We start from the raw sequence: 21,379 nt of genomic DNA, 5'->3' as shown, positions 1-21,379 counted from the left end.
AATAGAAATTAAACAGCTTGACTAGAATAGGTAACACCTGGGGTTGAAGGATCTTGTAATATTCTATAGGGAGAGCATCTGGACCCGCTGCTTTATTGGGCTTCGCGTTTTTAATTGCCCAAATTATTTCCTCTTCCGTAATAGGAGCGTTGATAGCCTTTCTGGCTTCTGTAGATATGCGAGGAACTTTAATCTTTCCCCAGAATAACTCCTTTTTATGTAGTTCAGTAGGCTCTTGGGTATATAAATCCTGGAAGAAATCAAAAAATACTTTTTCTATGTCGGAATGGTTTGTATATCTAGAGGTTCCATGTTTAATAGAGGTAATTGTGTACCTAGGTGAAGATTTAACTAGCCTTGCTAGAAACTTCGCTGATCTGCCCATAAACCCTCCATACCTTGCTTTCATTTTAAGTTCTTCCTGGGCACTGATCTGTTTCAAGAATGAATCCCGGAGCGTCTTCGCTGTGACATAGGCATCCCAGCAATCTCTCGTTCCTCTAATAAGATACGCTCTATATGTATTCTTAACACGGTTGGCTAATTGTCTGGCCCCTGAACTACTGTTTTTTGACAAGTGAAATGTATAAGACTTAATCTCTCCGCGTAAAACGGCTTTAGAAGCCTCCCAAAACGTCTCGATTTTGTTCAAATAATTATGATTATTATTGAGATATTCAACCCACTTCAATCGAAGATGGTTCTGAAATTTGATATTATTGCTCAGATATCTAGGGAAGGAGATATAATTCTTACCAGGCCGCCTACTTACGGCACTAAGTCCCAATACAATCACCGCGTGGTCAGAAATAGTTATGTCTTCAATTCTGGTGGTCCAGTTCTGAACTAACATAGTTTCTGAAACCAGAAAATAGTCGAGACGGGAGAAAGATCGTTGAGCATGCGAAATACACGTATAAGAGCGAACATCAGGGTTCTGAACTCGCCATAAGTCAACCACCCCTAGGTGGGAACATACTCTCTGAAAAATCCTCAGTTTTCTACCTCTACTGTTTCGCATCCTATTGTTAGAGTTATCCAAGAAGGGGTCTGCTAATAGGTTAAGATCGCCTGCAATGATTAAGTTTGATCCTATATAACTATGTAATTTTACAAGTAGGGCAGACCAGAAATTATTGTCAACTTGATTAGGACCATATATGTTACAGAGTGTATATCTAATGCCTTTAATTTCCAACTCCAATATTAAAAATCTCCCTTCAGCATCGGGTTCAGCCTTACTTATCCTATATTCTAGCTTACGGTTCAGCAATATTGCCACCCCCCTCTTCCTAGAGGTAAATGGAGCCCCCACAACTTCCCCCACCCACTTAGATTTGAGTTTGGGTATTTCACTAGCGTTAAGATGTAATTCTTGTAAAAGGACTATGTCAGGGTTGAATTTGCCCAAGTATTTTATTAAAGCTTTTCTTTTAATAGGTGAATTAATGCCCCCTATATTCCAGGATAAAAGATTAAGATTATACATCCTCAGAACTAATCATCGTGGTGATCCAGTATATGGCCAGAAGTCAAAGATCTCACTGTGTTTTACCCTGGGGGTGCAACAAAGACCCGTCTCCACTATGCGCCATAACAGGGAGTCGAGAGGGAAGGTGTGAGGGGGCGAAAGGAGGAGAGAGGAGAGAGAGCAAGAGAGGAGGAAGAAGAAGAAAAAAAAAAAAAAAAAGGGAACCACCAAGATAAACACGACCCACACAGACCCTGAAACAAACATAAAAACACCATTTCTAAAACTGTCGTATTCTCAAATTCACAGACCCTATTACTCATTTCAGTAACTCTAAGTGGTAAAATATTCAGATTCTGTGATCAAGAAAAAAGAAGAAAAAAAAAAACCTCCTCCCGTTGTGATAGAGACCTGATCATGGGACCCCTGCCTCCCTACAAAAGGTCTCAGCCTCCATAACAGTATTAAGTGTATATGTACTGCCATCTTTCTGCACTATCAACTTTGCTGGGTACATTAGTCTAATATTGTAGTTCTCTTTCTGTAACCTCCCATAAAAGGACATATCTCTTCTCTTAGTTAATGTTTCTGCAGAGAAATCCTGGAACAATAGTAATTTGTGTGAGCCCAGAGAGAGAGAACCACGTTTCCTGTAATGTTTAAGATACGTTACTTTGTCCTGAAAGTTGACAAATTTAAAGATTACTGGCCTGGGCCTCGAGGCCTCAGTCTGTTCACGTCTTTGGCCTATCCTATGTACCCTTTCGATCAGAAAGGGAGCAGCAGGAGCTGGGATCTGCAAGGCCTGTGGTAATGTAATAGTGACGAAATTCATTAGATCTTGGAACTCAGGAGACTCAGGCAAACCAATCACTTTGAGGTTATTGCGCCTCGAACGATCCTCAAGATCTTCGACTTTGGCTTGCAGCGCAATAATAGATTTGCTATGAGAGTCCATTATTGGATCAATAACATTAAATCTGTCTTCCAAATCTGAGATCCGATTCTCAATTTCATCTAGTCTGGATGAAAACTGCCTAACCTCCAAAATGAGGTTTGAAATCTCATTTCTGATCTCCTGTTTGATCATATCAAATTGAGGTGTCAAAATTTTAGCTACTTCAGCTGCAAATTCAGTCAAATTATTAGGGGAGGGGATAGAGACGCTTTTTTCCAAAGGGGATACAGCGCTCGAATCCAAGTTCCTGCTTCTCCCCTTCTTTTCTCGGGATTTGGGGGGCATATTGGAGGGAGAGTTCCTTTGCTGCATATATTTATCCATGAACAAAACTCAGCTAGAAATTGTCTGCAAAGTACTATATATTGTCTGGGAGATTTAGCACAGAAGTGTGTAAATCCAAAACTTATAATACTTTAACAGACTAACTCTAAGTAAAACTGATTGTGTAGCCCTTCCTTGAGTGCTAGCTTTTCTTATGAGTTAAGAAATTTATACTCCAAAATGTGCTACAACATTTTTGTTCAAATATCCCTTCTGATCCTCAAATCTCTACGTTATAATATACTCTAAAGTGTGAGGGGATTGTTCCTAACTTCAAGTCCTCTTAATTTAGAAAAACAGCTAAACAAGAGAACAAGATAGAGACATAATATTTATACCCAAATTAGTGTGGAAAAAAATGGATGACAGCATAGATAAACAGTTTCAAAATGTGGAGCAACACAATAAACAATACCTAATGCAGCTTGTGTATGTACATCTGCCCTAGTAAATCTATGTCAATGTGAGTACACAGTTTCCAACCTAGAACCACACAATAGGTGATACTCAATACAGCTTGTGTATGTATGAACACTCTAATATATAAATCTAAACTTAATTTGCTAAGATATGGACCAATGCCTAGTATTTAGGGCTATTAATTCGTCAAGGATACACCTGTAGGAGCCTTGGTGATATAAATCTGTCACCGTGAGTTCAACTAGGCATTTACTCTATATTGTGTGTGTCAGATATAGATGCTTCTCAGCCTGAAAAAAGGCTCCTTAAAATCATAGCTGTTAAGAGAGAGTTTCATATAGCCACTGTATTCTAATAACTATTGACCTTCTGTAAACACCTTTTTATGCTTATATTATCTCCCAACAGCCTGCATTCAAACAAAAGCCGTAATTTGAGACAAGAGGTGGTTTGTACTTGCTACAGGGTATAAATAGATAATATATAGATAGTACCAAAACGTCTAGGTAAAGAAAACTGTGTTAAGGCAGAATATACATACATAAACAGACCACAACTTTCTCCTAGTACAATTCAGTTCAAATTATATTTTTACAGCAAAGTCTTTACTGCCTTCACAGCCAGTCTTTTCAGACGATCTTAAGCTGTCCAATCGCTCTGTGGCTCCAACCACAAGGCCCAATATGTCGGATGAAGAAAGCTTTAGGACACTTAAGCAGGCTGTATAGATACGATCAGTGTACCCAAAAAGATTAATCCGGGCCAGCATATATGCAAATATCAAAGTACAGTATCTTGCCGCTGTTTCTCCGTCCAGGTACCTTGCCTGACCGTTCAGACTTCGATGCCCTGTGCTCCAAGCAAACCCCAACTGCTTTCCGAACAGGCAAACCTCTGCAAGGGGGAACTTGCAGTCTGACAAGCGTACATCCCTGGCACTCCTCCTCGGCTGAGATGCCGATCCTCGGCGCGGGGGGTCCAAGCACACCGCAACCAGGGCCGATGTACTGCGTCGCCCCCCGATGACTCCGGTTGGAGGGGGCGGGATCACCTCCGCTGTCTGCCCAACCAGGGGGCCGAGATTCCTCGCGTCGGTCTCCAAGCCGCCACCACTCCACTCTCAACCCTAGAGAGAGACTCCCTCCTCGCCTGCACCGGGAACTCCAAATGCCCCAGATAGCACCGCCAACGAGCGGATAGACCGCCACCAAGCACACCGCGCACTCAACCAGGTGAGTGCCCGGATCCTCGATCTGTGACCTGTATGTCAGCGTGTAGGTATGCTCGATCAAGAAAACAGCTCTTGTGCAGGTGAGCTTAGAGTCTCTCCACAGACGCCATTCAGGTGTAGGGTATAGTAGGTAGAGGTGTTGACAATCACTGGTGTAAGTCCTTAGATATAACAGAGGGTTTATCTTGAGATAATGATAGTTTAACAACTGGGAGTATTTGTAGAAATGGCGTGCACCAGCCACCGTGCACTTTTAGGCTGCAATTCGGACTTCCCATGCTGGATCGTAATCCATGTTCCCAAGCCTGGATATGGCCAAGGGAAACCCGTGCATGTGTTGGAAATTGATTTGGGCCTCTCTCAGAGGCACGGAGCGTCCTCAGCACCTGCAGCTACCTGCAACCACCTGCATGCCCCGCCTCCAACAGGAAGTCCTTTTGACTTTTTTCTATTTCCGGGATCTCGTCTGCTCCCATAATTTTGGAGCTTTGCAGATTGTTGTCTCCTTTTCTCTTGTTAGGTGTATCCAGTCCACGGATCATCCATTACTTGTGGGATATTCTCCTTCCCAACAGGAAGTTGCAAGAGGATCACCCACAGCAGAGCTGCTATATAGCTCCTCCCCTAACTGCCATATCCAGTCATTCTCTTGCAAGCTCTCAACATAGCTGGAGGTAGTAAGAGGAAAGTGGTAAAATATAGTTAGTTTTTTCTTCAATCAAAAGTTTGTTTTTAAATGGTACCGGAGTGTACTATTTTATCTCAGGCAGCATTTAGAAGAAGAATCTGCCTGCGTTTTTCTATGATCTTAGCAGAAGTAACTAAGATCCACTGCTATTCTCACATATGTCTGAGGAGTGAGGTAACTTCAGAGGGAGAATGGCGTGCAGGGTATCCTGCAATAAGGTATGTGCAGTTTAAGTTTTTCTAGGGATGGAATTTGCTAGAAAATGCTGCTGATACCGGATTAATGTAAGTTAAAGCCTAAATACAGTGATTTAATAGCGACTAGTATCAGGCTTGCTATCAGAGGTATATACTCTGATTAATGTGCAATATAAAACATTTGCTGGCATGTTTAATCGTTTTTATATATGCTTTGGTGATAAAACTTATTGGGGCCTAGTTTTTTCCACATGGCTGGCTTTATTTTTGCCTAGAAACAGTTTCCTGAGGCTTTCCACTGTTATAGTATAAAAGTTACAGTTGGTGCAGTTAAAATTACAAACTGTGACATTCAGCTTCCATCAGCAGTCCCCTGCATGCTATAGGACATCTCTGAAGGGCTCAAAAGGCTTCAAAAGTAGGAGCTGTGGCAGTTGTTATGACTGTTTAAAAAACATTTTTCGTTTTGTTAATCTGTTTTTTGTATTAAGGGGGTTAATCATCCATTTGCAAGTGGGTGCAATGCTCTGCTAACTTGTTACATACACTGTAAAAATTTTGTTAGTTTAACTGCCTTTTTTCACTGTTATTTCAAATTTTGGCAAAATTTGTTTCTCTTAAAGGCACAGTAACGTTTTTTATATATTGCTTGTTAACTTGATTTAAAGTGTTTTCCAAGCTTGCTAGTCTCATTTCTAGTCTGTATAAACATGTCTGACATAGAGGAAACTCCTTGTTCATTATGTTTAAAAGCCATGGTGGAACCCCATAGGAGAATGTGTACTAAATGTATTGATTTCACTTTAAACAATAAAGATCAGCTGTTATCTTTAAAAGAATTATCACCAGAGGGTTCTGACGAGGGGGAAGTTATGCCGACTAACTCTCCCCACGTGTCGGACCCTTTGACTCCCGCTCAAGGGACTCGCGCTAAAATGGCGCCAAGTACATCAGACGCCCATAGCGATTACTTTGCAGGACATGGCGGCAATCATGGATAATACCCTGTCAGCGGTATTAGCCAGACTGCCTGAATTCAGAGGAAAGCGCGATAGCTCTGGGGTTAGAAGTAATACAGAGCGCGCAGATGTTTTAAGGCCCATGTCTGATACTGCGTCACAATATGCAGAAGCTGAGGAAGAGCTTCAGTCTGTGGGTGACGTCTCTGACTCGGGGAAACCTGATTCAGATAAGTCTACTTTTAAATTTAAGCTTGAGAACCTCCGGGTGTTGCTTGGAGAGGTTTTAGCTGCTCTGAATGACTGACACAATTGCAGTGCCAGAGAAATTGTGTAGACTGGATAAATACTATGCGGTGCCGGTGTGTACTGACGTTTTTCCAATACCTAAAAGGTTTACAGAAATTATTACTAAGGAGTTGGACAGACCCGGTGTGCCGTTTTCCCCCCCCCCCTCCTATTTTTAGAAAAATGTTTCCAATAGACGCCACCACACGGGACTTATGGCAGACGGTCCCTAAGGTGGAGGGAGCAGTTTCTACTTTAGCAAAGCGTACCACTATCCCTGTCGAGGACAGTTGTGCTTTTTCAGATCCAATGGATAAAAAATTAGAAGGTTACCTTAAGAAAATGTTTATTCAACAAGGTTTTATCCTGCAGCCCCTTGCATGCATTGCTCCTGTCACTGCTGCTGCGGCGTTCTGGTTTGAGTCTCTGGAAGAGGCCTTTCAGACAGCTACTCCATTGACTGAAATACTTGACAAGCTTAGAACACTTAAGCTAGCTAATCTTTTTGTTTCTGATGCCATTGTTCATTTGACTAAACTAACGGCTAAGAATTCTGGATTCACCATCCAGGCGCGTAGGGCGCTATGGCTTAAATCTTGGTCAGCTGACGTGACTTCAAAGTCTAAATTACTTAACATTCCCTTCAAGGGGCAGACCCTATTCGGGCCTGGTTTGAAGGAAATTATTGCTGACATTACTGGAGGTAAGGGTCATACCCTTCCTCAGGACAGGGCCAAATCAAGGGCCAAACAGTCTAATTTTCGTGCCTTTCGAAATTTCAAGGCAGGTGCAGCATCAACTTCCTCTGCTACAAAACAAGAGGGAACTTTTGCGCAATCCAAGCCGGCCTGGAAATCTAACCAGGCCTGGAGCAAAGGCAAGCAGGCCAGAAAGCCTGCTGTTGCCTCTAAGACAGCATGAAGGAACGGCCCCATATCCGGCAACGGATATAGTAGGGGGCAGATTTTCTCTCTTCGCCCAGGCGTGGGCAAGAGATGTTCAGGATCCCTGGGCGTTGGAGATCATATCTCAGGGATATCTTCTGGACTTCAAAGCTTCCCCCCCCACAAGGGAGATTTCACCTTTCGAGATTATCTGTAAACCAGATAAAGAAAGAGGCATTCTTACGCTGTGTGCAAGACCTCCTAATAATGGGAGTGATCCATCCAGTTCCACAGATGGAACAAGGACAGGGATTTTATTCAAATCCGTTTGTGGTTCCCAAAAAAGAGGGAACCTTCAGACCAATTTTGGATCTAAAGATCCTAAACAAATTCCTCAGAGTTCCATCGTTCAAAATGGAATCTATTCGGGCAATCCTACCTATGATCCAGGAGGGTCAGTACATGACCACAGTGGATTTGAAGGATGCTTACCTTCACATACCGATTCACAAAGATCATCATTGGTTCCTAAGGTTTGCCTTTCTAGACAGGCATTACCAGTTTGTGGCTCTTCCCTTCGGGTTAGCTACAGCCCCAAGAATTTTTACAAAGGTTCTGGGGTCTCTTCTGGCAGTCCTAAGACCACGGGGCATAGCAGTGGCCCCTTATCTAGACGACATCCTGATACAGGCGTCAAACTTCCAAATTGCCAAATCTCATACGGACATAGTGTTGGCATTTCTGAGGTCGCATGGGTGGAAAGTGAACGAGGGAAAGAGTTCTCTATCACCCCTCACAAGGGTTTCCTTCCTAGGAACTCTGATAGATTCTGTAGAAATGAAAATTTACCTGACTGAGTCCAGGTTATCAAAGCTTCTAAATTCCTGTCGTGTTCTTCACTACATTCCGCGCCCTTCGGTGGCTCAGCGCATGGAAGTGATCGGCTTAATGGTAGCGGCGATGGACATAGTGCCATTTGCGTGCCTACATCTCAGACCGCTGCAATTATGCATGCTCAGTCAGTGGAATGGGGATTACACAGATTTGTCCCCTCTGCTAAATCTGGATCAAGAGATTCTCTTCTCTGGTGGCTATCTCGGGTCCATCTGTCCAAAGGTATGACATTTCGCAGGCCAGATTGGACAATTGTAACAACAGATGCCAGCCTTCTAGGTTGGGGTGCAGTCTGGAATTCCCTGAAGGCTCGGGGATCGTGGACTCAGGAGGAGAAACTCCTCCCAATAAATATTCTGGAGTTAAGAGCAATGTTCAATGCTCTTCTAGCTTGGCCTCAGTTAGCAACCCTGAGGTTCATCAGATTTCAGTTGGACAACATCACGACTGTGGCTTACATCAACCATCAAGGGGGGACCAGGAGCTCCCTAGCGATGTTAGAAGTCTCCAAGATAATTCGCTGGGCAGAGGCTCACTCTTGCCATCTATCAGCGATCCATATCCCAGATGTAGAGAACTGGGAGGCGGATTTTCTAAGTCGTCAGACTTTTCATCCGGGGGAGTGGGAACTCCATCCGGAGGTGTTTGCTCAATTGGTTCATCGTTGGGGCACACCAGAATTGGATCTCATGGCGTCTTGCCAGAACGCCAAGCTTCCTTGTTACGGATCCAGGTCCAGGGACCCAGAAGCGACGCTGATAGATGCTCTAGCAGCACCGTGGTTCTTCAACCTGGCTTATGTGTTTCCACCGTTTCCTCTGCTCCCTCGACTGATTGCCAAAATCAAACAGGAGAGAGCATCAGTGATCTTGATCGTGCCTGCGTGGCCATGCAGGACCTGGTATGCAGACCTGGTGGACATGTCATCCTTTCCACCTTGGCCTCTGCCTCTGAGACAAGACCTTCTACTACAAGGTCCTTTCAATCATCCAAATCTAATTTCTCTGAGACTGACTGCCCGGAGATTGAACGCTTGATTTTATCAAGGCGTTGCTTCTCCGAGTCAGTCATTGATACCTTAATACAGGCACGAAAGCCTGTAACCAGGAAAATCTACCATAAGATATGGCGCAAATATCTTCATTGGTGTGAATCCAAGAATTACTCATGGAGTAAGGTTAGGATTCCTAGGATATTGTCCTTTCTCCAAGAGGGTTTGGATAAAGGATTATCAGCTAGTTCTTTAAAGGGACAGATTTCTGCTCTGTCTATCCTTTTGCACAAGCGTCTGGCAGAGGTTCCAGATGTCCAGGCATTTTGTCAGGCTTTGGTTAGAATTAAGCCTGTGTTTAAACCTGTTGCTCCTCCATGGAGCTTAAACTTGGTTCTTAAGGTTCTTCAAGGAGTTCCGTTTGAACCCCTTCATTCCATTGATATCAAAGTTTTATCTTGGAAAGTTCTGTTTTTGATGGCTATTTCCTTGGCTCGTAGAGTCTCTGAGTTATCAGCTTTACAATGTGATTCTCCTTATCTGATTTTCCATACAGATAAAGTAGTTCTGCGTACAAAACCTGTGTTTTTACCTAAGGTAGTTTCCAACAAGAATATCAATCAAGAGATTGTTCCATCATTGTGTCCTAATCCTTCTTCAAAGAAGAAACTTCTTTTACATAATTTGGACGTAGTCCGTGCTTTAAAGTTTTACTTACAAGCGACTAAAGATTTTCGTCAAACATCTTCCCTGTTTGTTTACTCTGGACAGAGGAGAGGTCAAAAGGCTTCGGCAACCTCTCTTTCTTTTTGGCTTCAGAGCGTAATACGCTTAGCCTATGAGACTGCTGGACAGCAGCCCCATGAATGGATTACAGCTCATTCTACTAGAGCTGTGGCTTCCACCTGGGCCTTTAAAAATGAGGCTTCTGTTGAACAGATTTGCAAAGCGGCGACTTGGTCTTCGCTTCATACCTTTTCAAAATTTTACAAATTTGATACTTTTGCTTCTTCTGAGGCTATTTTTGGGAGAAAGGTTCTACAGGCAGTGGTCCCTTCCATTTAAGTACCTGCCTTGTCCCTCCCTTCATCCGTGTACTTTAGCTTTGGTATTGGTATCCCACAAGTAAAGGATGATCCGTGGACTGGATACACCTAACAAGAGAAAACATAATTTATGCTTACCTGCTAAATTTATTTCTCTTGTGGTGTATCCAGTCCACGGCCCGCCCTGTCCTTTTTAAGGCAGGTCTAAATTTTAAACTACAGTCACCACTGCACCCTATGGTTTCTCCTTTCTCGGCTAGTTTCGGTCAAATGACTGGATATGGCAGTTAGGGGAGGAGCTATATAGCAGCTCTGCTGTGGGTGATCCTCTTGCAACTTCCTGTTGAGAAGGAGAATATCCCACAAGTAATGGATGATCCGTGGACTGGATACACCACAAGAGAAATAAATTTATCAGGTAAGCATAAATAGTTTTTTCCGGTGTTTGACCCTTCTTAGGCGTTTTGGGTTTTCATCTGCCAGGGTTAGAATGCTCGTTCATTTGTAAATTCCTCGATCTGTAGATGTTTCCGGGAAGTTGATCCTGAGAGGATCTTGAAGACTTATCTTCTCAATCCAGATTTTCTAGGTTTGAGCTCTGTTCTCTTGTACGTTTGCCTTAGTCTTTGGACTTAGTGGGGTGGTCCCTAGAGCCTTTAGGGGTCAACCAGAGTAGCTGTGTGGCTTTCATCATTGCCTAGCACCCTTTAGGTTGGGATACTGGGATACTTACGTGAGAGTTCAGGGTCCAAGGTGCCTTGGATATGACTATGATTGCATCACCTGTGGTGCAAGGTCTGCTCCAGATGGGCTAACCCGGTGGTTCCTCAGGGCTTATTAGTTTGTTTAAAGCCGATTCTTATCGGAGAATTGGCCATTTCTGCTGGGCCGGCCATAGTGGCCAGATGGTTCTTTCATTCGGTACTTGACCTTTTTGAGTCCATCTACAGCTTTACACTCCATACGTGTGTGCGGGTGAGCTGTTCTGTTTTTTTTTTGGACTTGGCATTCCACAGTATCAGCATGGTGCTCGGAGGTCCTTTTCTTCCTCTGTTCTGTAGGGTTGTCCCCCCCTGCCTTATGTGCAGGATGTCAGGTGAAGGGCTGGATTTCTTGTGACATGCCATTACTGTATAGTCATTGGGAATGGAGCTGCGACTGGGTTCTGGAACCCGAGCTCTTTTTGGGGGGCTGAATCCCCTCTCTTTTCCTTCCTGAAGGTCTTGGTGATCAGGGAATTTTTAATTCCTTTGTCTTTTCGGACATTGCCAGTTGCTTTGGTGCTGAGTCAGTTACCCGGAGTGAGGGTCAGGGATCTGTCTGATCTGTCAAACTTTGACCGCGTATCATAGATCTTGTGAGCTTTTCTTAGGTGGGAGGCTTCGCAGTGGATCCCTCCTCAGCAGGTATTTTTTTTTTTCTGCTGGTTCTAGGTACTATCCTTTCCTGATTACCTTGGGAAAGTATTGTTCTGCACTACTTTTGGAGTTTTGTCTTTCGGTTGCTCTATCCTGGATGCGAGTTAGCACTCTGCGTAGGGGATAGGTTTTACCCTTCTCTCCTTAGTTTTCAGGGCTTTACGTTGGTCCATTGGAATCCATGCATATAGGGGTCTGGGATTTCCTCCCTTGCTCTGCTAGGTCGATAGGGTCTTTTGTCGGTTTTGCCCTGTTTTATCCTTGTTTACTCTCTTGGAGTTACCCTTGGGTTTTTTCTTTATTGCCCTAGTCCTCTTGGGTTTCTGGGGCTCCTTTCGGACTCCCTTATCTGAGTCCCTTCCTTCTGGTCGGGGTGGTTTATTTGCGGGCTTTTGGACTTGAGTCTAGTGATTCTGAGCGGTCTCTAGTAAGGGCCTTTCTGATTCTAACTGTTGGGCAGTTACTTCTGCTTTTTCCTTTTTTTTTTTTTTTGTCAGGAGTTTGGATGTTTTCAGGCTATGGTGCCCTTTTTAATGGGCCGCCTTTTGTACCCGCCCGTTTTGCATTCAGTGTCCTCTATAGCTTGGGTATTGTTTTCCCAAAAGTAATGAATGCAGCTGTGGACTCTCCCCGTTTATGAAGAGAACCTTAAAGGGACAGTCAAGTCAAATAAAAACTTTCATGATTTAAATAGGGCATGTAACAACTTTCCAATTTACTTTTATTACCAATTTTGCTTTGTTCTCTTGGTATTCTTAGTTGAAAGCTAAATCTAGGAGGTATATATGCTAATTTCTTAGACCTTGAAGGCCACACCTAATCTGAAAGCATTTTGACAGTTTTTCACCACCAGAGGGCTTTAGTTCATGTGTTTTATATAGATAACATTGAGCTCAGGCACGTGAAGCTCCTAGGAGCAAGCACTGATTGGCTAAAAATGCAAGTCTGTCAAAAGAACTGAAATAAGGGGGTAGTTTGCAGAGCCATAGATGCAATGTAATCACAGAGGTAAAAAGTATATTATTATAACTGTTGGTTATGCAAAATTGGGGAATGGGTAATAAAGGGATTATCTACCTTTTTTTAAACAACAAAAATTCTGGTGTTTACTGTCCCTTTAAATTATGCTTACCTGATAATTTTCTTTTCTTTAGATGGGGAGAGTCCACAGCTCCCCGCCCGCATTTTTTATATGGGGCGGCCGTAATTTTTATTTTGTTCTTCTGGCACCTTTTTCACCCTATTTCTCCTACTGTTCCTTGTTCCCTCGGCAGAATGACTGGGGGATGAGGGAAGTGGGGGAGGTGTCTTTGCCTCCTCCTGGTGGCCAGGTTCTGAATTCCCAAAAGTAATGAATGCAGCTGTGAACTCTCCCCGTCTGAAGAATTTTTTTTATCAGGTAAGCATAATTTTTTTGTTTTATTTATATTTATGTAAAATGAGTTAAAGATAAATAACTATCCTGTTAACTCGCGGCAGATTAAATTTATTTCTGTTATACCCAGGATATTGGTTTGTTTTGCAAATGATAGTAGAGTTGCATTTTGATTTTAAATGTTATAAGGGTACTCTGTTAATGTTAATTTTTAGCAGATCATGCTTAACATTGTTATATCTTTAATGGCGATATCTTTGTACCTCTGTGTGACCTATGCTGTGGTTATTTTTCTTTTTGTTTGGATTTGATGATCTCAATAAAAAAATTTATAAAAAAATAGAGTGCATTATTAAAACGCTCTTGCTCATTACAGCATTTACTTTTTTGTACATCTATGTCCCTTTAAGACATTGTACAGACGCTTTTGAGTTTACGAATTAAAGGCACGGAACTGCCAAGCTAAAGACATACAAATCTGGAAATAGCCCACATTGGTCAAACGTAAGTTTTGTTTGATGACCAAAGTAAAAATATGTAATAAAACATTTTGCTATTGATATTTTTATTTCTTACAGGATCCCTTTGGTGTTGCTGTTGGTGGTACTATTGGCCATTGCTTATGCACAGGCTTAGCAGTTATAGGGGGAAGAATGATAGCTCAGAAAATTTCAGTGAGAACTGGTAAGTATTTAATGAGCACAAGATCTCTAACAAAACACTGGAAGTGATAATATTTCAGGGCATAGTTTTAAATATAAAGTATTTTTGCTTCTTCCTCTCCTGTATCTTGTGTTAAAGGGATACTTTACTATAAAATGTGTTTCTCTTGTTAAGTGTATCCAGTCCACGGATCATCCATTACTTATGGAATATATTCTCCTTCCCAACAGGAAGTTGCAAGAGTCCACCCACAGCAAAGCTGCTATATAGCTCCTCCCCTAACTGCCATATTCAGTCATTCTCTTGCAAGCCTCAACATAGATAGGAGGTCGTGAGAGTCTGTGGTGATTTATACTTAGTTTATTCTTCAATCAAAAGTTTGTTATTTTTAAATGGCACCGGAGTGTGCTGTTTTTCTCAGGCAGTATTTGGAAGAAGAATCTGCCTGCGTTTTTCTATGATCTTAGCAGACTTAACTGAGATCCATTTGCTGTTCTCACACATTCTGAGGAGTGAGGTACTTCAGAGGGGGAATGGCGTGCAGGTTTTCCTGCAGATAAGGTATGTGCAGTAAAATATTTTTCTAGGAATGGAATTGACTAAGAAAATACTGCTGATACCAAAGTAATGTAAGTAAAGCCTTAAATGCAGCGATAGCGACTGGTATCAGGCTTATTAATAGAGATACATACTCTTATAAAAATGTGTTTTAAAACGTTTGCTGGCATGTTTAATCGTTTTTTAACGTACATTGGTGATACCACTGTAATGTTGGTATAGCCTTAAATGCAGTAAAAGCGACTGGTATCAGGCTTATTAATAGAGATACATACTCTTGTAAAAATGTGTTTTAAAACGTTTGCTGGCATGTTTAATCGTTTTTAACATATGTTTGGTGATAAAACTTATTGGGGCCTAAGTTTTTTTCCACATGGCTGGCTTAAATTTTGCATAGAAATAGTTAACTGAAGCTTCCCACTGTTGTAATATGAGTGGGAGGGGTCTAATTTAGCGCTTTTTTGCGCAGTTGAAATTACAAAATGAATTATCCAGATTCCCTCAGCAGTCCCATGAATACTACAGGACATTTCTAAAGGGCTAAAAAGACTTCCAAAATCGTTTATAGGGAAGGTAATCCACAGCTCTGCTGTGGCAGTTTTGTTGTGTCTGTTTTTAAAAACGTCTGTCATTTTTTTTATCTGTTTTTTGCATTAAGGGGTTAATCATCCATTTGCAAGTGGGTGCAATGCTCTGTTACCTTATTACATGTACTGTAAAAATTTTGTTTGTTTTACTGCCTTTTTTCACTGTTTTTCAAATTTTGACAATTTGTTTCTCTTAAAGGCACAGTAACGTTTTATATATTTGCTTGTTAACTTGATTTAAAGTGTTTTCCAAGCTTATTAGTCTCATTATTAGTCTGTTCTAACATGTCTGACATAGAGGAAGCTCTGTGTTCATTATGTTTTAAAGCCATGGTGGAACCCTATCTTAGAATGTGTACCAGATGTACTGATTTCATGTTAAACAATAAAGATCATTTTTTGTCTTTAAAAACATTATCACCAGAGGATTCTGTCGTGGGGGTAGTTATGCCGACTAACTCTCCCCACGTGTCAGACCTTTTGACTCCCGCTTTAGGGACTCACGCTCAAATGGCGCCAAGTACATCAAGGGCACCCATAGCGTTTATTTTACCAGGGGATTCTGTGGAGGGGAAAGTTATGCCGATTAACTCTCCCCACGTGTCAGACCCTTCGACTCCCGCTTCAGGGACTCACGCTCAAATGGCGCCAAGTACATCAAGGGCACCCATAGCGTTTATTTTACCAGGGGATTCTGTGGAGGGGAAAGTTATGCCGATTAACTCTCCCCACGTGTCAGACCCTTCGACTCCTGCTTCAGGGACTCACGCTCAAATGGCGCCAAGTACATCAAGGGCGTCCATAGCGTTTATTTTACAAGACATGGCAAAGGTGGTGAATAATACTCTGGCAGCAGTATTAGTCAGACTACCTGAAATTAAAGGAAAGCAGATAGCTCTGGGGGTAGATACAGAGCATACAGACGCTTTAAGAACCATGTATGATACTACCTCACAATATGCTTAGTCTGTGGGTGATTTTTTTGACTCAGGGAAGATTATTTAACCTGATTCTGATATTTCTACATTTAAAATTTATGCTTGAGAACCTCCACTTGCTGCTCAGGGAGGCTTTGGCTGCTCTGAATGAATGTGTACAATACCTAAAGAGGTTTACTAAAAAAAAATTTTTTTTAATAAGGAATGGGATAGACCAGGTGTGCCGTTCTCTTCCCCTCCTATTTTTTAGAAGAATGTTTTCTAATAGTTACCCCCAACACGGGACTTCTGGCAGACAGTTCCTAACGTGGAGAGAAGAGTTTCTACTCTAGCTAAGCGTACCACTACCTTTATTCAACAGGGTTTTATCCTGCAGCCCCTTGCATACATTGCTTCTGTCACTGCTGCTGCGGCGTTCTGGGTTGAGTCTCTTGATGAGGCTTTACAGTTAGCGACTCCATTGGATGAATATATTTGACAAGCTTATGCTAGCCAATTCCTTTGTTTTCTGATGCCTTTGTTCATTTGACTAGACTAACGGCTAAGAATTCTGTTTTTTACTATACTGGCGCGCAGAGTGCTATGGCTTATATCATGGTCAGCTGTCGTGACTTTAATAAATAAGCTACTTAACTTCCCTTCAAGGGGCAGACCCTATTCGGGCCTGGTTTGAAGGAGATTATTGCTTATATCACTGGAGGAAAAGGTCATGCCCTTCCTCAGGATAGGAATCAAGGGCCAAAAAAGGTCTAATTTTCGTGCCTTTTAAAACTTCAGGGCAGGTGTGGCATCCACTTCCTCTAAGGCAAAACAAGAGGGAATTTTTGCTCAGTCCAACGCGGTCTGGAGACAATTGGACCTGGAACAAAGATAAGCAGGCCAAGGAGCCTGCTGCTGCCTCTAAGGCAGCATGAAGGAACGGACCCCTATCCGGTAACAGATCCTATAGGGGGCAGACTTTGATTCTTTGCCCGGGCGTGGGCAAGAGATGCCAAGGATCCCTAGGCATTGGAATTTATATCCCAGAGATATCTTCTGGATTTCAAAGATTCCCCCCCCCCCAAAAAAAGGGGAGATTTCGCCTTTCACAATTATCTGCAAACCAGATAAAGAAGGAGGCATTCTTACATTGTGTACGAGATCCATCCAGTTCCAAGAGAGGAACAGGGACAGAGTTTTTACTCAAATCTGTTTGTGGTTCCCAAGGTGAGGGAACCTTCAGACCTATTTTGGATCTAAAGATCTTAAACAAATTCCTCAGAATTCCGTCATTTAAGATGGAAACTATTCGTACCATCTTAACTATGATCCAGGAGAGTCAATAGAGGACTACAATGGATTTGAAGGATGCTTATCCTCACATTGTGATGCATAAAGATCACCTTCGTTTTTCAGGTTTGCCTTTCTAGACAGGCATTACCAGTTTGTAGCTCTTTCCTTTGGGATATCTACAGCCCCAAGAATCTTTATGGAGGTTCTGGAGTCGCTTTGGCGGTCCTTAGGCCGCTGGGCATAGAAGTGGCCCCTTAGTTAGACGACATCCTGATACAGGCGTCAAACATCCAAATACCTGACGGAGTCCAGGTTGTCAAAGTTTCTAAATTTCTGCCGTGTTTTTCATCCCATCCGCGCCCTTCGGTGGCTCAGTACATGAATGAAATCGGCTTAATAGGTAGCGGCAAGGGACATAGTACCGTTTGCACGTCTACATTTCAGACCGCTGCAACTATGCATGCTCAGTCAGAGGAACGGGGATTACACAGATTTGTCCCCCTGTTGAACCTGGACCAAGAGACCAGAGATTCTCTTCTCTGGTGACTATGTCGGGTCCATCTGTCCAAGGGTATGACCTTCCGCAGATCAGATGGGACAATTGTTACAATGGATGCCAGCCTTTTAGGTTGGGATGCAGTTTGGAACTCCCTGAAGGCTCAGGGATAGTGGACTTAGGAGGAGACCCTCCTTCTAATAAATATTCTGGGAGTGATATTCCATGCTCTTCAGACTTGGCCTCAGTTAGCAACTCTGAGGTACATCATACTCAGTCGGACAATATACACGACTGTGGCTTACATCAGCCATCAAGGGGGAACAGAAGTTCCCTAGTGATGTTAGAAGTCTTACAATAATTCACTGGACAGAGACTCACTCTTGTCTATCAGCTATCCATATCCCAGGTGTTGAGAACTGGGAGGTGGATTTTCTAAGTCGTCAGACTTTTTTCTTCCGGGGGAGTGGGATTTCCTTCGGAGGTCAAGACCAAGTAGGAGAGGGCTTTGGTGTTATTGACAGCGCCTGCGTAGCCACGCAGGACCTGGTATGCAGATCTGGTGGACATGTCATCCTTTCCATCACAGTCTCTGCTTCTGAGACAGGTCCCTCTACCTCAGGGTCCTTTCAACCATCTAAATAGAATCAATCTGAGATGGACTGCCTGGAGACTGAACGCTTGATGTTATCAAAGCATGGCTTCTCAGAGTCAGTCATTGATACCTTAATACAGACATGAAAGCCTGTCTCTAGGAAAATTGAACATAGATATGGTGTAAATATCTGATTGTTATCAATCCAAGGGTTACTCATGGAGTAAAGCCTGGATTCCCAGGATATTATCTTTTCTCCAAGATGTTTTTGAGAAAAGGGTTGTCAGCTAATTCCTTAAAAGGGACAGATTTTTACTCTGTCTATTTTTTTGCACCAGCGTCTGGCAGGTATTCTAGACGTTCAGGCATTTGGTCAGGCTTTGGTTAGATCCAAGCCTGTGTTTAAAACTGTTGCTCCACCATGGAGCTTAAACCTGGTTCTTAAGGCTCTTCAAGAAGTTCCGTTTGAACCTTTTTTGTTCCATAGATATCAATCTTTATCTTGGAAAGTTCCTTTTGGGTAGCTATTTCCTCGACTCGTAGAGTCTCCATGTTATCTGTGTTACAATGTGATTCTCCTTATCTGGTCCTTCGTACGGATAAGGTAGTCCCTGCGTACCAACCTGGGTTTTTTCCTAAGGTGGTATCTAACAAGAACATCACTCAAGAGATAGTTGTTCCATGCTTGTATCCTAATCCTTCCTCAAAGAAGGAACGTCTATTACACAATATTGGACGTGGTTTGTGCTTTAAAGTTTTACTTACAAGCTACTACAGTTTTCATCAAACGTTAACCTTGTTTGTTGTCTATTCTGGACAGAGGAGAGGTCAAAAGACTTCAGCAGCCTCTCTGTCTTTTGGTTAAAAAGCACAATTCATTTAGCTTATGAGACTGCTGGACAGCAGCCTCCTGAAGGGATTGCAGCTCATTCTACTAGTGCTGTGGTTTTCACTTGGGCCTTTTTTAAATGTGGCTTCTGTTGAACAGATTTACAAGACGGAGTCTTGGTCTGCGCTTCATACTTTTTAAAATTTAACAAATTTGATACCTTGCTTCTTCGGAGGCTATTTTTGGGAGAAAGGTGTTTTGTTTTTTTTACAGGCAGTGGTAACTTCCGTTTAAGTACCTGCCTTGTCCCTCCCATCATCCGTGTACTTTAGCTTTGGTATTGGTATTCCATAAGTAATGGATGATCCGTGGACTGGATACACTTGACAAGAGAAAACATAATTTATGCTTACCTAATAAATTTATTTCTCTTGTGTATCCAGTCCACGGCCCGCCCTGTCACTTTAAGGCAGGTCATTTTTTCATTTGAACTACAGTCACCACTGCACCCTATGGTTTTTCCTTTCTCTGCATGTTTTCGGTCGAATGACTGAATATGGCAGTTAGGGGAGGAGCTATATAGCAGCTTTGCTGTGGGTGGACTCTTGCAACTTCCTGTTGGGAAGGAGAATATATTCCATAAGTAATGGATGATCCGTGGACTGGATACACTACAAGAGAAATAAATTTATCAGGTAAGCATAAATTATGTTTTTCCCTTAAAGTGTTCCAAATGACTTGTTGTTCCTACTGCAGAGTATTAAATGTATGTGAAATGTTTGTTTTTTTATTTGAAATAGCAGATAAAACAAATCTGCTAATGTTATTTATTTTGGGTATTGACATAATTATTGCTGGGGAGGTGGGGGTCAAATAAGCACAACCAGCTATTTTCACATACAAAATCTGTCTCCCTCCTTCCCTCCGTTGGGAGATTAATCAGTGCTATTGTCTTCTCTTTACATAGCTTTTCTTCAGAGAAACTGTTTGTTACTCATATTTTCAGTATAGGAGGGGATATAGCAAGCAAATGTAGCTATTTTACGAAACCCATAAATGAAAAAGTTGTTTTGCAAACTATTAAATACACTCCAGGTAAAATAGATAATTGGGAACAAATTAAAGGGGATAGCGTTTTAGAGTGTGTCTCATTAAGGACTACATTTCTGGTTTCTAATAATCATTGCTATCTACAACTGGGGGGTGTAGCTTGCCAAAATTCAGATTATCCGGAGGAAGAAAAAAAAAAAAATTATAACTATCTTACTGTATTTCTATATCTTCTGATAAACTCTAACCACTTACATTCAAATCTATCTTGTTAAATTGTTCCAGTATTAGAGCTGTCAAGTTGTTCTATTATGTATTGAGAATGCAGTAAAAAAGTTAGATTGTTAATTGTTGGTGCCCTTGTAGATTTCCAATTTTTCAGAATCAGATATCTCCCTCCCAAAATTACTGTGTTAATAAACTCGATATTAGAGACATACTCCGCAAGATCCCTCCGGTCTATTAAGAAAATGATATGTTGCAGTTCTAGTACTATCTGGATGGAGAGTACCCTATTCAGCCAGAATTGGATTCTTCGCCAGAATTGTTGAATCTTTGCACATCTCCAAAACATGTGGACCAGGTCGGCATCACCAGAGCTACAGAGAGGACACAAATACAGCGAATTCCCAAGCCATCTATTTAGGCTAGCCCGGGTTATATGAATGCGATTTATGACTTTGAAATGTGACTCTCGCCAAGAGGCGGATAAGGTAGCATGTTCCACCAGAATTATACTGTGTTTTATTTTATCAGGATCTAGATCTTGAATATCTCTACTCCATTTTGAGTAAATATCTATTAAATTTGCTTCTCCGATCTCGAGAAGCACCATCCTATACTAGTAGCTAATAGCATGTTTGCCTGCCTTAAACAGGGCAAGACCCATTTTAATACCTGGATGTAGGCATTCTCTGGCGGGATCTTTAATGGTCTCAGTGTACCAATGCCGCACCTGTAAGTAGGCATAAAAATCTGTATTTTTAAGCTGGTAACGAGTTCTTAAGGCTGCGAAAGTATGTACCCCAGTAGTTTCTGGGTCCCTGAATTGTAATAGGTGCTGCAGGCCCAGCGTAGCCCATCTACTAAATACTTTGTTCCTAATACCCGGAATAAAACACGGATTCCCTGCAATAGGTACAAAATCTGAAATTAGTGGGCTGTCCTTCATACTAGACCGAATAAACTGCCATGCTTTAATAATGTGGGATATTGTAGATTTGATTTTAATCTTATATGGTAGATCA

The 21,379-nt window shown here is 42.1% G+C and overlaps 1 protein-coding gene across 1 annotated transcript in view; it reads left to right on the top strand.

Annotated features, from left to right (window-relative positions):
* TMEM165 (transmembrane protein 165) overlaps positions 1 to 21,379 on the top strand; it is a 109,974-nt gene that overhangs the window by 43,744 nt on the left and 44,851 nt on the right. The window contains exon 4 of the mRNA XM_053703959.1: positions 13,723 to 13,828. Within this exon, the coding sequence (XP_053559934.1) occupies positions 13,723 to 13,828 (106 nt within the window). The remainder of the gene's footprint in view (positions 1 to 13,722; positions 13,829 to 21,379) is intronic.

Source organism: Bombina bombina, chromosome 2 (assembly GCF_027579735.1).
Source record: "Bombina bombina isolate aBomBom1 chromosome 2, aBomBom1.pri, whole genome shotgun sequence".
In the NCBI taxonomy this organism is placed as follows: domain Eukaryota; kingdom Metazoa; phylum Chordata; class Amphibia; order Anura; family Bombinatoridae; genus Bombina; species Bombina bombina.
Note: the sequence above shows the minus strand (reverse complement) of the source record. Positions and strands in the feature narration are given on the sequence as shown.